General features: G+C 37.5%; 1 protein-coding gene across 1 annotated transcript in view; it reads right to left on the reverse strand.

Annotated features, from left to right (window-relative positions):
* Positions 1-13,590, reverse strand: part of LOC141106282 (homeobox protein MSX-2-like) — a 32,453-nt gene extending 18,863 nt beyond the window's left edge. Inside the window, exon 1 of the mRNA XM_073596924.1 lies at positions 11,839-13,590. Within this exon, the coding sequence (XP_073453025.1) occupies positions 11,839-12,223 (385 nt within the window). The 5' untranslated portion in view covers positions 12,224-13,590. The remainder of the gene's footprint in view (positions 1-11,838) is intronic.
* Positions 13,591-14,502: the final 912 nt, after the last annotated feature.

Below are 14,502 nucleotides of genomic sequence, written 5' to 3' on the forward strand. Positions count from 1 at the left end.
TGGCATGGAGGAGCTCAGCTACGAAGAAAGATTAGAGGAACTGAATCTATTCCCTGTCGAGAAGAGGAGATTAAGGGGGGATATGATCAACATGTACAGATATATAAGTGGTCCATATAGTGAACTTGTTGTTGAGTTATTCACTTGAAGGTTATCACAGAGGATAAGTGGGCACTATTTATGTCTAGAAGAAAAAAATGTCATCTCCAAATGCGGAAAGGTTTCTTCACAGTAAGAGCTGTCAAAATGTGGAATAGACTCCCTCCAGAGGTGGTTCTGGCCAGCTCAGTAGATTGATTTTAAAAAAGGCCTGGATTCTTTCCTAAAATCCTTTTTTTTTTGGGAAAGAAATCACTGGATGGACTTGTGTCTTTTTTCAACCTGACTAACTATGTAACTATGTAGTGAGCCTGAACTCATTGTTTCTAGTAAATTTAATTGTCCTACTGATGGACAGTTTTACACCGTGACACTTTCTATCTCTTTTTCTCTAGTACATTACGGCTAATTCACCCTAATAATACATTTCCTGCCTACTGGCCAATGTTTATTTGAATCTTATATAGTCTCCTATTTCTTAATGAGGGTTTGATAGAAATTGACCAGCAGCAGGGCAGTTTTTCATCAACAAGCACTGGGACAGCCTCAGCAGGGCCGCTGACAAGGGGGTACCACCGGACCTCCTGTAGGGGGCCCGGGCAGCAGGGGGATCAGGGGCAGCAGTGGATTTGCCCCTGTGTCCATTCAAAACTGAAGCAGAGTGAACTGTGTTTACTCTGCTTCAGTTTATGAATGAACAGGAGCCTATTTGTCCTGTTCATTCCTCTTCAGTGCAACCGAGGCTACCGAGAAAGGAATATGTTTCCTCATTTCCTTACTCTGTCTCAAAGGAGAAATGTCAGGGATCTGTTTAGACCCCTGATATTTCACCCAAGCCCCCCCCCCCCCCCCAACACCATTGTAAAAAAAAATTGTAAAGAATAATTAAAAAAACTTAAAAAAATAACAAATTGTAAAAAATAATTATAAAAAAAATTGTAAAAAATTATTTAAAAATGTAGGGGCTCTTTCACATGGGTTCTCTGGCCCATACAGTGTGAATGAGCGATTTATTTGTGTGCCTAGAGCCGCCTGCTATCCCATGAGGGGGCAGTGGCTGCATGTCCTAATTTGATAAATGTGCAGGTATGGGTGAATGGCTCCGAATGCACACTGTCTGTGTTTGGGGTCGTACACCTGCATCTACATGCTTGTCAAATTATGACCTGTGTTCTTACAGCTGCGGCGTCCCCATTGCGTAACATAGGCTGCCTGCACACAGCAATAGCCAACATAAAAAAAAAAACCCACAGATTTACACTGTACAGGCCACGTCACATATGTGAATGAGCCTCACAACCTCATTTACACACAGAACTTTATTTATTACCTCATTGCAGTTGTATCTTTTAAATTTAGCAGGCATTTTGTAAGATATGTTATGTTTGTGTCCACTAATAATGATTTTCATGTATTATTAGTGAAAATATCGTTTTAATTTTTTTCTGTCAGGTAGACTGTACGAGGCTCCATATTTTCCAGTGGCAGCCCTGAGCTAAACTACTGGTCAATATCTTTATACCGGTTTAAGCAGGCCTGTTACAGTTTGTTGAAAAAGCATGTGTCGCTGCTAAAACTACCTGAAAAAAGCTTATTATTCAACTTGAAATTAATCAGATTAGATGCCACTGCTCTGTAAGCCAAGCTAATTGTAAAGGAGAAAAAAAAATTCCATAGCCAAATATGCACTGTTGGTGTAACTAAGACTGTCTACTGTCACACCATGTACAGCTTTAAGGCATCCCCTAAGCATGTTATCTAAATGATTTGTGTATCTTCAATGTTGCCTTGAAGCCAAATTAAAGTATGTTTTATTTAAATTAGATGAAGAAACATTAGTGGCATTATGCCTGGGAAACTCTCATTCTTAATTTCATATAACATTTACTAACTGTCCTTTATCTGCATGCCTATGACAAATCTGCAATAAGAATCTATTTAGGTAGGTTTACATTACCATGGTGGTCTAGCAACAGAGTAGTATTTCCAGCATGTTATAGGATGAAATGCAGCAGATTGAAATAGTAATAGAGTGTCCCGATTTAGGCAAAATTCACATGGGCGTACACATTTTATTGGTCTTATTACATATGTTTTGATCTCGCACAAAACTTCCTTCACAACGATTAGTAAATGCTTGTGTAAAACTGTCTTGTTTGTTGATTTTTGTATTTTTGCGTTACGGATCTGAACGCAGCACATGTTTATGTGCCTGTGCGAATATCTCCACTGAAAACAATGCAACTGTGTTCAGATGCATGAATAAAACAATGCTTGTAGGTGCTTTTTTTTTACAGCTGTGTAAATAAAGCCTGAAACTAAAAATAATTAACAAAAATAAATCTGCTCTAATGCTATCTTAATTGATAATTCATAATAAAACTCTGACAGGTATACCAGGACTCTTTTACCAGATGATCCATGAGGTTGTTGGTTCAGTCCTGATTTAATGAAAGCATTGATGTCTTTCTCTGATTTACTAACACTTAGTATGATGTGCACATACATCCATATATCACAAGTTACAGTACAAGAATACTTTCCTTCTTTTCACAGGAAAAAGAATTATAGAATTGAATAAAGTTACAGTTAGTTTTATGAAGTTCTATATCCAATGCATTTTTCATTATTTATATACATAATACAGGTTTCAAAATGTGCTATTACAACCCATCTAAAAATGGCTCCCTAACCCTAATCACTAAACTCTAATCTGAACTAACTGACCAATTCCTATCCAATAGGCTTGCTGTTTACCTTGTACATGACAGTTATCTCTGTCCAAATACATTAACCCAACCCAATTGCAATGCCAAAAACTAGTGATCCACCTGAAGTAAATGACTGGCCAATTTCTATCTGCCGGGTCACTTAAAAAAGTTTACTTAAAGAAAATAATAATGATAAATGCTTTTTTTTGCAGGTAAAAAATGTGCATTAAATATTTTTTGCTTAGGAGTCTGCAGAGCATTGCACCCATGATCAGCAAATCACAGGTGCAATGTCAAGCCGGGCAGACAGTTACTGAAGAGCAGGAAGAATCAATTAACTACATGGGTGCTCATCAGTGCCCTTGCAGTTCATTGAGAACTACAAGCCATCTACCGTGCTGGCAGTTGGGACTTGTAGTTCATTCATTCACAAACCTCTCCGCCTACACAGCCGCGCTGTTTTTAAATTGTGACAGCGGGTGCAGGGAGAAGGTCCCCGGCCTTTTTCACAGGGAAGGGCGGGTCAGTGGTGTGAGGGGAGGTTGCTAAATATGTTACATGTTACACCCTAAATAACAGTGTAACATGTTTAGAAAGATGAGCTTATCCTTTAAAATGGTCCTATTACGGTTCAATGCAAAAGCATGTTTCACTACTAAAACTACCTGAAACAAGCATTTTATTCACATGGAAATTAAACAGATTAGGTGCCACTGCTGTATATAAGCCAACCAAATAAAAAAAAAAAGTGAATTCTGTAGCCTACAAGTGTATGCTGTCGCTAATATTGTCCATGGAAGTCGTACTTTTCTTGAACACCATGTACAGCTTTAAGGCATCCTCCAAGCATATTATTTAAAGAATTTGTGTATTTTCAATGTTGCCTTTAAAAATGAAGGAAAAGACCCTCTCTTTGTTATATGGTATTTTTTTTTCATTTTTTGCCCCACCCATCATTACTCACAGTTGGTTAGAACCTAGGTAATGGGGCACTTTTTTTTAGGCAATATGGTATTCTGCTATTGATTATGACCCTCCCCCCCCCCCTACATTGTTGAGAAAAGGCCAATTTAAAGCAGGAAAGATATAGGAATATTTATTCATAAATTGAGCAAATTTGGTGAACCTCGTGAATGTCTTTCAATTTGTCTAAATACATGGGTGAAGATTTTTGCATTCTATATAGAATCATGCAGTTTGGAAATCCATGCAATAAAAATAACTCTACTGCATCTTCTGTTCTGCTACTGGTCATGAAAGGAGATCAGATTCACCAAATGTGTCCAACTTGCTCATTTCTATCTTTAGGTTGAAATGATGAGGAGCATTTAAGTTAGTGATAATAAGCAATTAATTATGCCCATAAAATAAACAGAAGAAATAGATAGAATATAGTGTAGCAAATCAATTTCAGCAACATAGTCACGTAATGTAAAGGCACACCTGACCAGTGTTGAAAACTGTTAATAAAGAAGGCCGAGAGATGATATACTGTAGTAAAAATATCTGATACATACATAAGAAAATGACAGCCAAAACACAGGTTTAATGCTGTAGGTTCAATGTAATAATGTATAACACAAACTTTTTATCCATTTAAGCTTTTAATAGAAAAAGTCCTGTCTCGCTGACACCATAACATGCCACATGTGACCCTCTTCTCTGCCTTTCTTTAAATAAGTGCACTTTGCTTTTGGGCCTTGATTTCTATGGTTAAGAAGAGTTGATAGCAGGCATCTTGTGGTATCTGTTATTGCAAGGGCTGCAGACATTCAGTGGTGGCCAGCCATACATGCACAAATCACATGACTGACAATGGGAGTCTGCACCACAAGCATACACGCTTGCATTTGGCAAACATGCATGCATATTCTCCTAAGGGTAGTGGGGAGGAATAGCTCTAGAGACACTCCAGGATAGGCACCTCTCATAGAAAACGAATAGCAATCAGTGTTAAAAAAAATAAAAATCCCGGCTGATCAACCTTACTTTTAAGAAGGTTTGTGCAGGGGATGTCTGTTGCCAGGAAGGCCATCAGACATAGACTTGTTCCCGGGATAGACCAAAATTTCTCCAACTTTTGTGTCCTCATTTAGGTAGGACCCTTTTGTAGTTGCTTACAGTGTCTAATTTAAAATGTGCGTCCAGGCAAAAATTTATTTTAGTTTTACATTGAGTAGAGAAGGACTGGACCCCATTTAGGGTTTTTACTGCTAATGGGAGCTTCATTATAGAGAGATTTTCTTCATTAACTTTTTTACAACAGCCACAGAAAAAACTATGAAAATTCTTGAAATCTAACAGAAAAAATACATATTTTTTTAGCAAAGTGGAGAAAGGCTCACCCCCTCCCCCCCCCTCCTCCCCCTCAACTTTTTATTATTGTCTGTACCCCTGCTGCAGATTTTCACTCACTTCCTGTTTGAGGAAAACTGTTTTCAACCATGAAAGAAATGTATCTAAGGAAGTCCCTGATAGCTGCAAAACCTGACAAGGATTCTCTAATCCTTTCCCACTCTATCCAAAGCTAACTAAAGAAGTCCCTACACTTTTGCAACTTGCCTTGGTACCATGGATGCCTTGAATACTCTAGCTACAATTATCTTCAGACAAACTTTGAAGCTGAAAGTCACCTACAATCAGAACCTGTTGGTCTTTGCATTTTAAGAGGCATGTTTGTTTTTGTAACAAATATGTTGTTGTTTTTTTTTTTTCAAATGAGTGATCATTTTGTGCTGTGCTTCATCTACTCTGAATATACCGTAAAGCAGCTTCTTTTGATAAAAGTTTGAAAATATGTTTTATTTAAATTATAAACATACCAACTGGCTTTTTGCCTGGGAAACCCTCATTCCTAATTTAATATAACATTAATTTAATATAACATTCACCATCTTTTATCTGCATGTCTATCTGCATGTCTATGACCAATCTGCAACATAAATCTCCTTATGTGGGTTTATTCTGGAATGGTGGTGTAATAGTATTATTAGCATGTTAATAGGGTGAAATGTAGTGAAAGAATTAGAGTGTACCCATTTATACAAATCTAAAAAATATATACTCCAATCCCATCATAATTGATAATTCATAGTAAAAGCTTAGCAGGTATACTAAGACTCTTTTACCATATGATCCATGAAGTTGTCTACTCTGTCTTGATCTATTGAAAGCGAGGATGTCTTTCTCTAATTTAGTAACAATTAGTATGAGGTACACATACATGAATATCTCACAAGCTACAGCACAAGCATGCTTCCCTTCCTCTCACAGGAGCAAAAAATCAAGCATTTTAGAAATTAATTAAGTTACAGTTAAAGCTTTACAGCGTTGGATTGACAATTTATTTTTTTCATTATTTATGTGCGATATGCAGGTGCTATTACAATCAGTTTTAAAATGGCTGATTCTAAAGGCTAAACTCTAACCTGAATTAAAGGACCAATATCTATCCAATTGGATGACTGCTGGCCTTGTACATGAAGATTATCTGCATCCAAACATAACAATCCCACTTAACTAAAAATGTCTAATAGAGAATAGAGAGTGTATATTACATGAAAAAAAATTATATTGTAAAATATTGCATTTTTACTGAATTAAACCCTAAACAATATTCATTATGCCCCAATTCGCCCATGTTCATGTAAATACAGCAAGTGGTGAATACCATGCGCTTACCCAAAATGTCCCACTTAACATGGAGAGTATAGCTGTCTACATGGCCTTGTGCATGTTTACACTCGCGCTCTTTCAGGACCTGCATATTTTGATCTAAATCTGTGAAAAAGTGAACTGTTGGCCTTTGCCAAATATGGTACAAATATGCTTGAATGATTGTGTAGTTTAAAAAGTTTAAAAATGAGAGGCAAATTTACTTTTTTTTTAAAAATTGGTACCTTTATATTTAATTTAGCTGTACAGTTCTTATTATTAATTATTAAATGTACTGAATACTGCTATTATACATGCTATTCCAATATTTTTTTTTAATAAAACCCTTGTGCTGAAAATCATTCAAAATTAATTAAATATGTTATATTCTCTGATCACTAAGAGTAAGATGCATTCAGGGACAGAGTACAGTGTGTTCATCTGTTTAAATGTACATATACATGCACAAGAATGCATAGGAAAGCTGGTATCATTTTGCCTGCAAAGGAAAAAGAATAGCGCTCAGCTTTGTGGGAAGTTAAGACTGCCTTAGTAAATTAGGCTTTAACAGTTTGCCTGAATTTCACAACCATAGCTAAAAGCTGTAACAAAGTTCCCATAGGCTCACCAATGTCCTCAAATGCTAGAAAACAGTCAGACACTAAAGAATAAATTTTCTCAGTGTTTGTATCAGACAGAATATAGGCTCAGGAATAGTTGTATTTATTAAAACTCCATGGTTGGGTATTTGAAATGAATACAGACCAGTGCAAAACATTGAAGGGCTGATTCACTGAAGTAGTAATTTCTATGCTGGTCCAGTGAAACCATTCAAAAATCAGATTAACAAAATAAGAGGGCCCCTTTGTAACAAACTTGTTCGGATGCTTGAAAAAACCAAAGGTTTGCTGGATCAGCATAAACATGGCCTGCTCCAGTTATGTTTTACAAATGTCTAGTTTGGAGTAGGTTGGCAATGTACATGTGTACAATGGACATGTTCATACAAACTTAATTTTGAGAAATAATATTCATGAAATGCAATTTTGCAATTTATGATACATATTAATAAGGCGGTACAAAGTGCCTTAACTATATGTTGAGTGCAGCAGTTCATAGCAACTGATCAAAGTTTAATGAGGCTGATTTACTAAAGTACTAGAGGACATTCACCTAGCAAAATAAATGTTCACTTTTGAATGTGAATGGAAGTAAATAAGGCGAACATGTCGTTTTATTCCTAGCACATGTATGCATTGCTAAGAGAACATAGTTTTACATTATTCACTAACATTTCCTTTGGAAAGTGAGTATTCACTTTGCTACTTGAACAGCCAAAATTCCTTTAGTAAATTAACCCAAATTTTTATTAAGTAAAACAACAGGGCTAATTTTCTTTTTATTTAGTATTTTTTATTTTGTACTTTTCTATTTAAAAACCTGTTGGAATAGTTAAACATCCAAAATGTTAAACTGGCTATCATTTAAAATGGACTATATGCTCAGAAATGTTACATTGTATTAAAAAGAATTCAAGGCCAAAGTTTGTCAAAAACAATTTGGAAGAAAACATTTGTGGTATACAAATGGAATTATTATCTATGTACTTTTTAGCGTAATTGTGCCTTGACACACATATATCCTTACTAATCCACAAGTTAAATAATTGAATGCATGTTCTTGAGGTACCTACTGTATATATTATATTTGTCTACAGGGAACGTTGTTTGGATGGACAATCCTGTTGTCTAAAACGCCATATGCAGCTGTGAGGACAACACAATGGCAGCCTGGTTTGCCTGTGTACGGGCTGCTAAAGTTTTGTTTCAACTTACCAAGCCTACATTATCTGCTAACAACCAATACCATTAAATGGAAATGTACACATCTCCCTTCTTTTTTATTTTTTTAATCTTTACTTATTGCGACTCCATAAGGCAGCAAGTAACAAATCAGACCTGTATCCTTAATATTAAAGGCCATGAACAGTAAACAATAGCCATTTTTGTATGAGTCTTTACCGTACCATGAAAGTCCAAAGTTGCCTCAAATTTGCTGCCTTTTGTTTCTTGAATAGCCATGACAATATGTGACATAGAAAAATGTTATGCTCTAGAAAGGCCTGGATCAGGCCTTGGTTATACGTTTTTCGGGTAGGTTCGATAAGTACCTGGAGAACAGTTAGATCCCTAGGTCACCTGCGGCAGAACTAAACATAATGTACACATTTCCCTTCTTACCTGATTTGGTATTAAAGAGAAAATAGGTTTTCTAAACTGGCATAAAATATATTTTTTGTAAGACCTCTCCCAAATTTGAATTAATTTATGGGAACATCTTGGGTTTAGGTTTGCCCAATTGACAAAAGAATCCACTTCAAGTTGCCCATAAGTGGAAATTGTAAAAAAATAACTTAACTTTTGGCAAATTAGATAAACGAGCCTTTATTGTAGTAATTTTTTTTAGAATATATTTTATAACTTCAGTTACACTGAAATAGCATTGCAGGCCATGCCTCTTTATGTTTTTTGCTTTGGTATATACACGTAAACACACCTCTTATATATAACTGCTGGTATGGTGGTTTAATACATTATTTTTACAGTATACACCACAAACTGAGTAAATACAGCTTGATTAAATTTAAGATTTTAATTTGCTGTCTGGACCCAAGAATTCTGTGCTCTGTGTCATGGCTCTGATAACTCCCATTATAAACAAAACTAAAACAGGTCTCATTCTACGGCTCTGGATTCCCAGATCAAAGTGAAAATGTGGCTGCAGCTCCCGGGTTATGAACTGAATGCAGGGCAGTGTGATCTAGGGAAGAGGGGCTGTGAAGTATGGTTCCTTTTCAAAACAACTTTTATTGAACAGGCACAACCAAAACAGCATGAAGCAAAGAGAATTGATTCTAGGAGATTCATGTGGTGTCCAAGCAGGCCTCAGGGCATCCACTACCCCCTCCTTTACCTCCCCAGGATTCACTTTAAATAAAAAAAAAAAATCCTCAAGACATGTGCAGGATAACTAGATAACTATAGATAGCTAGATAGATTGTATCCTATGAACCTTTAACTATAAACAACAGTTTTATCCAACACTTGTTCTATCTGCCAAATCTCATTGTTTTCAGCAGAGCGATTTTTAACGGACATAATCAAACCAGTTTTTATTTAAGGAATAAAAACTGGTTTGATTAAAAAGGCACATTTTTATTAAGGGAGCCTTTATCTTTTAAAAGGGGGGTCTTTATAAGGTCATTTTGACAATATTACCTATGGTGTAACAGAAAAAAAAATAACAATGAAATAAAATTTTGATCTGCTGCCATTTAATTAGTTACATTGACTTTACTAACAGTTGGATTATTAAAACTGAACCAACGTGTTTGTCACTGATATATTTCAGATTGAAAGAGGCAATAGCTTAAATAAAATGTTGTTATGGATACTTAGAAGATTTTGTTGTGGCATAGTGGAGTACAGGTACTGGCACTTGTATAAGGATATGTGTGCAACTAGAATAACCATGTTATAATATATCTGTCTGTTGATCTATATGTAAATCCTTACTGCAGGTTTAACTGGTTGACTGTCACCAGTTATCAGTTTTGAATTACCAGTGAAAAAAAAAAAAAAAAAAAAAGCTTGGCTATTTTTTTCCCAAAGAGGTGGCTATTATTCTGACAGCAATGTTTCTCCTAAATTTTACCGTAATTATTTATTTTATAAATATTTTTTGGGGGGGGGGGGGGCGTCGGTCTTACGTTTCATTATTTTCTATGGTCTTTATGAACAGGAAAATTTGCAGACATTAAAAGTTTACTAAAAGAGAGCCTCTGAATAACTGTTTGTGGGATGGCTAAGAGGGGGAGTAATTATTCTGAAAGCAGAAGCCTTTTGATCTCAAGCTGACTTATCTCAACTGCAGAACATTTTCTTTGATAAAACGGTCAGAAGATGCTGCAGCTCTTCTAACAATGGCCCCTTATTCCATGTCAGCATTTTTGCTTTCTTCACAAGTGTTGGAAACTAAGGAAAATTGATATTTGTGGATCATGTTAACCTCCGGACAGTCATTTTTTTGTGCCATCTTCTAGACTGAATTCTGTTGTCATTTGTGAAGGAATCTAAAAGAAAACATTGTATTCTTCTAATCTGCTGCCTTAAACTGTTAAATTATTCTTGTTTTGTTAGGAACACCCAGTTCTGGCAAAAGTGAAAGCTTTTACATGATTCTTTGTATGTTTTTTTTTTTTTACAAAGTTTTATAAAGTGATCAGAAATGGAACACTTAAAGCGGGCACTATTAGTGCTATGCAAACACCTTTTTTTCTCTGAAATAATTGTTGCTTTTATGTTTATTATAATTTTGTATTTCTCAATGTCTAACATTGAATTTAGATTGCCGCAGTTTCTTAAGAGAATATTCCCATTTCTGATACAGACTTTAAAAAGGACAATGCACTAAAATGAAGTCCTACTCAAATCATGAGACCTTTTAAGAACAATAGATAGATAGATAGATAGATAGATAGATAGATAGATAGATAGATAGAACAACTCATCATCATTAAAGGAGTTGATGTTGTTAACTTAAAGAAAAAATGAATGTTCACTTTGCAAGGTGAATGTTAATAAATAAGATGAGCCTGTGCTCCTTTGAACATACAATAATGTGTAATAGTGTGTGTATGCGTTAGACAATAGTGTGTAAAGTTAACACAAAACAAGCACAACTGGGTGAATCAAGTGAACACAGTTTCATTTTGATTATTAAGCTCTGTGACCATGACTTTGCAAAGTGAACAGTTACTTACTATTCAATTAGTAAATGTAATCCATGTATACACATACACAACTATATATGTAATATATATATTTTTTTTTACATCGATCTTCTTTAATGTGAGCAGGTTTAATAAAATGCATTGTTGCAGAAATGTTTAATTTGATAGTAAAATATATCCCATTATTGTACGTGATCTTGTATGCAGATAAATAAAACACAGGGCACAAACGAAAGGCATGGAAGTTTTGGCCAAGGGAAGATCACTTACCTTGCCATGGCAGCTAAAATGACATGGCAGTAATTTAGAAGCTAACCACAGTCCTTCCACAGGCACTATATGAGTGCTTGGGAACTTTTTGCTAATTATGACAGTGACTTTCTTTAATGGAATATGTGGTCCTGTTTTTTCAGAAGAAGAGGCTCTTCTGTGATGCTATGGACCACTGCTAGATATACACATAAAATGATTACACATGCACATATTACACATGCGCATTATTACAACATGCATAAAGGAATATAATATAGCATTGCGCTATATGTTACATCCCTATGGATGCCGCAGGCTGATTTAACTTACTTGATGGAGAAGAATACGATGAGCTCTGATACCAGGGGTTGCTGCCTTTCTCTTCCAGGCTCTCGGGGTCTGGTTTACATCTTTCTTCTAAGTGGGGGAAAACACTGACAGGAGACGACCCATTCTCTGTTTTCAGCATCCTAGCTGGGAATGAAGCCTGTGTGGTTCCAGAGCTGATAGAGTCCGCAGATTGAGCTTTGCTGGGCTTCCTATCAGAGATGAGAGCCTCCACACTGAACGGCAAGGCTTGCCTCTTCCATCCACAGGCCACCTCTGGAGTGCTGCTGGCCACTGGCGTCTCTGTCTTACTGTCCTCAGGCTCTTTGGTGCTTGTCCCGGGGGATCCTGCTTGGTCAGAATTCATAGTCAGTGGATAAGGGGCCATAAAATGTTTGCCAGGGTGATGGAGAGTGCAATGCAGCAGAAGATGATCCGTACCTGGTCCAAGGTGAGTAGGGGGGTCACTGGTACCTTAGGAACTCTTCCAGGAGACCAAACAATTGAAGATAAGGGACTGTCCCTGGTTCCAAGACAATAGGAAGTTAACACTTGCAGGAGATCAATACATTCTTAAGGACAAGGTGACCACTTGTAGATGATTAGCTATCTCTGGTCCTAAGAGAATATGTGGTCACCACCCACCCGCAAGGATGGAGGAACTGTATCTTGTCCAAGGGGAATAGGCGATCGATAGATTTGTATGTACTATGTGAGTCTTGTAGATGACCTGTCTCTAGTCTTAAGAAAAGTGGTCACCGCCCGCAAGAAAGGAGCTGTACCTGGTTGAAGGTGGGTGGGTGATCAATAGTTCCATTACGGACAAGATGATCACTTGTAGGTGTGGATCTGTGCCTGGTCCCGGGAGGATAGGTGGTCACCAGCAGAAGCGGAATGCTTAAAGGGAATAGGTAATTAATACTTCCTTAGAGATTAGGTGATCGCTTGTGGATGAGAAGTTGTCCCTGTTTCCAGAATAGGTGGTCGTGAGAAGAAGAGCTGTACCTGGTCCAAGGAAGGTAGGTGACCGCTAGTTCCTTGGAGTTTAGGTTATCACTTGTTGATGAGCTGCCCCCGTTTCCAGAATAGGTGCTCATCGGCAGGAGAGAAGTAGACCCTTGTCCAAGGGAAGTAGGTACCCACTAATAACTGATAGGACTATATAGGTGATCACTTATAGCTGAGAAGCTGTCCCTGGTCCCAAGAGGATAGATGCTCACCAACAGCAGGAAGGGAGCTGTATTTGCTCCAAAGGGAGTAGGTACTTATAGGTGATTACTTGTGGTTGAGGAGCTGTCCCTGGTCCCAGGAGGATAGGTGGTCACCGGCAGGAGAGGAGCTGTCCACGGACAAGAGGTGCTGCCACAAGATAACTTCAATGGCAGAAGACATGGCAGGTGTCAGTTATCAGTGGCCTGGGATCAGGGAATATGAAATCCTCCACATCCTAGCAGCAGATATTGGAAATACTTCTAAGTGTTTCACAGAGAGGTTCCCAAGACTCCGGATCTTTGGTCAGCAAGGAAGCTTCTCCCTTTTCTGCCCCCTCACTCCTCTTCACAGCTAATAAAGCGCTCTCAATTTCCTTTCATGGGACCGCCCTCCAATCACAAGGACATACCCTTTAAAACGTCACTTCAGGAGGTTTCCATTGGCTCACAGCCTCCCACATCCAAAAGCCAGAACCAAATAATAAAAGCGGAATGAGAGAGGAATTAGGAGTTCATGAAGTAGCTCTGGCTGTGTCTTTAATGGCTGCACAGTCAGGGGCTATATGAGTGCAAATCATCAGTAGGCAGCCATATAAAGGACATCAGCCTGCTTTTATGACGCCACTTCTTGTGCTGTTTACCCTGAAGAGGAAGGCTTGTCAGTATGTACTATTATGTAGTACATAGCAATGTCCCCAAAGCACGTGTGATCTGTAAGATCGGATCTGACCATCTATAGACAGGACTCACCACATCCAAGGTCCTTTCCTAGCTAGAATGTCAGCTCACTGGACCAGCTTTTTTTTTGTTTGTTATTTTTTTGGGCAGAACCCCCAGCCACAGACTTAGGGCTCCCCTCCCTCCCGTCCACACATTAATTAAGCTGTCATCTTAATTAAACAACACACATTTATCCTGTCAGGGCAATTAATAACCATAATTATTATTATATAGTGGCGACACTATTTTGTGGGCATCAAAGGAAGAATACAGAGGAGTTCATTAGCAGCTCCATTCAGCCCTGGGAGCTGCTCCACTTAGCTGAGTAATGGTTAATTTATGGCGCTGGCCGGGGCTGTTGCTGCGCACTGAATTGAAAATCACCAGGCGATCCTTCAGCACAAGTCAGAGCATTTAATAAGGCAGACAAGTTATGTTTTGTTAGGCGCCAGGCTCGGCACCATCAAACAGAGAAGCTACCTCGGGGAGAATGCTCCACATTAACCCCTCAGCCTCCTATACATGCAACACATCCCATTTTCTTTATTATTAGCATTTCTTATTTTATTTATTGTAGTAAAAACATATTCAAACCATATCCCCAGAACAACAAATAGTAGTACTGCTGTTTACCAATTCTTAGATTAGGCTGCATTAACTTCTTTCTTTCTTTCTTTCTTTCTTTCTTTCTTTCTTTCTTTCTTTCTTTCTTTCTTTCTTTCTTTCTTTCTTTCTT

Source organism: Aquarana catesbeiana, linkage group LG08 (genome assembly GCF_042186555.1).
Source record: "Aquarana catesbeiana isolate 2022-GZ linkage group LG08, ASM4218655v1, whole genome shotgun sequence".
Classification (NCBI taxonomy): Eukaryota; Metazoa; Chordata; class Amphibia; order Anura; family Ranidae; genus Aquarana; species Aquarana catesbeiana.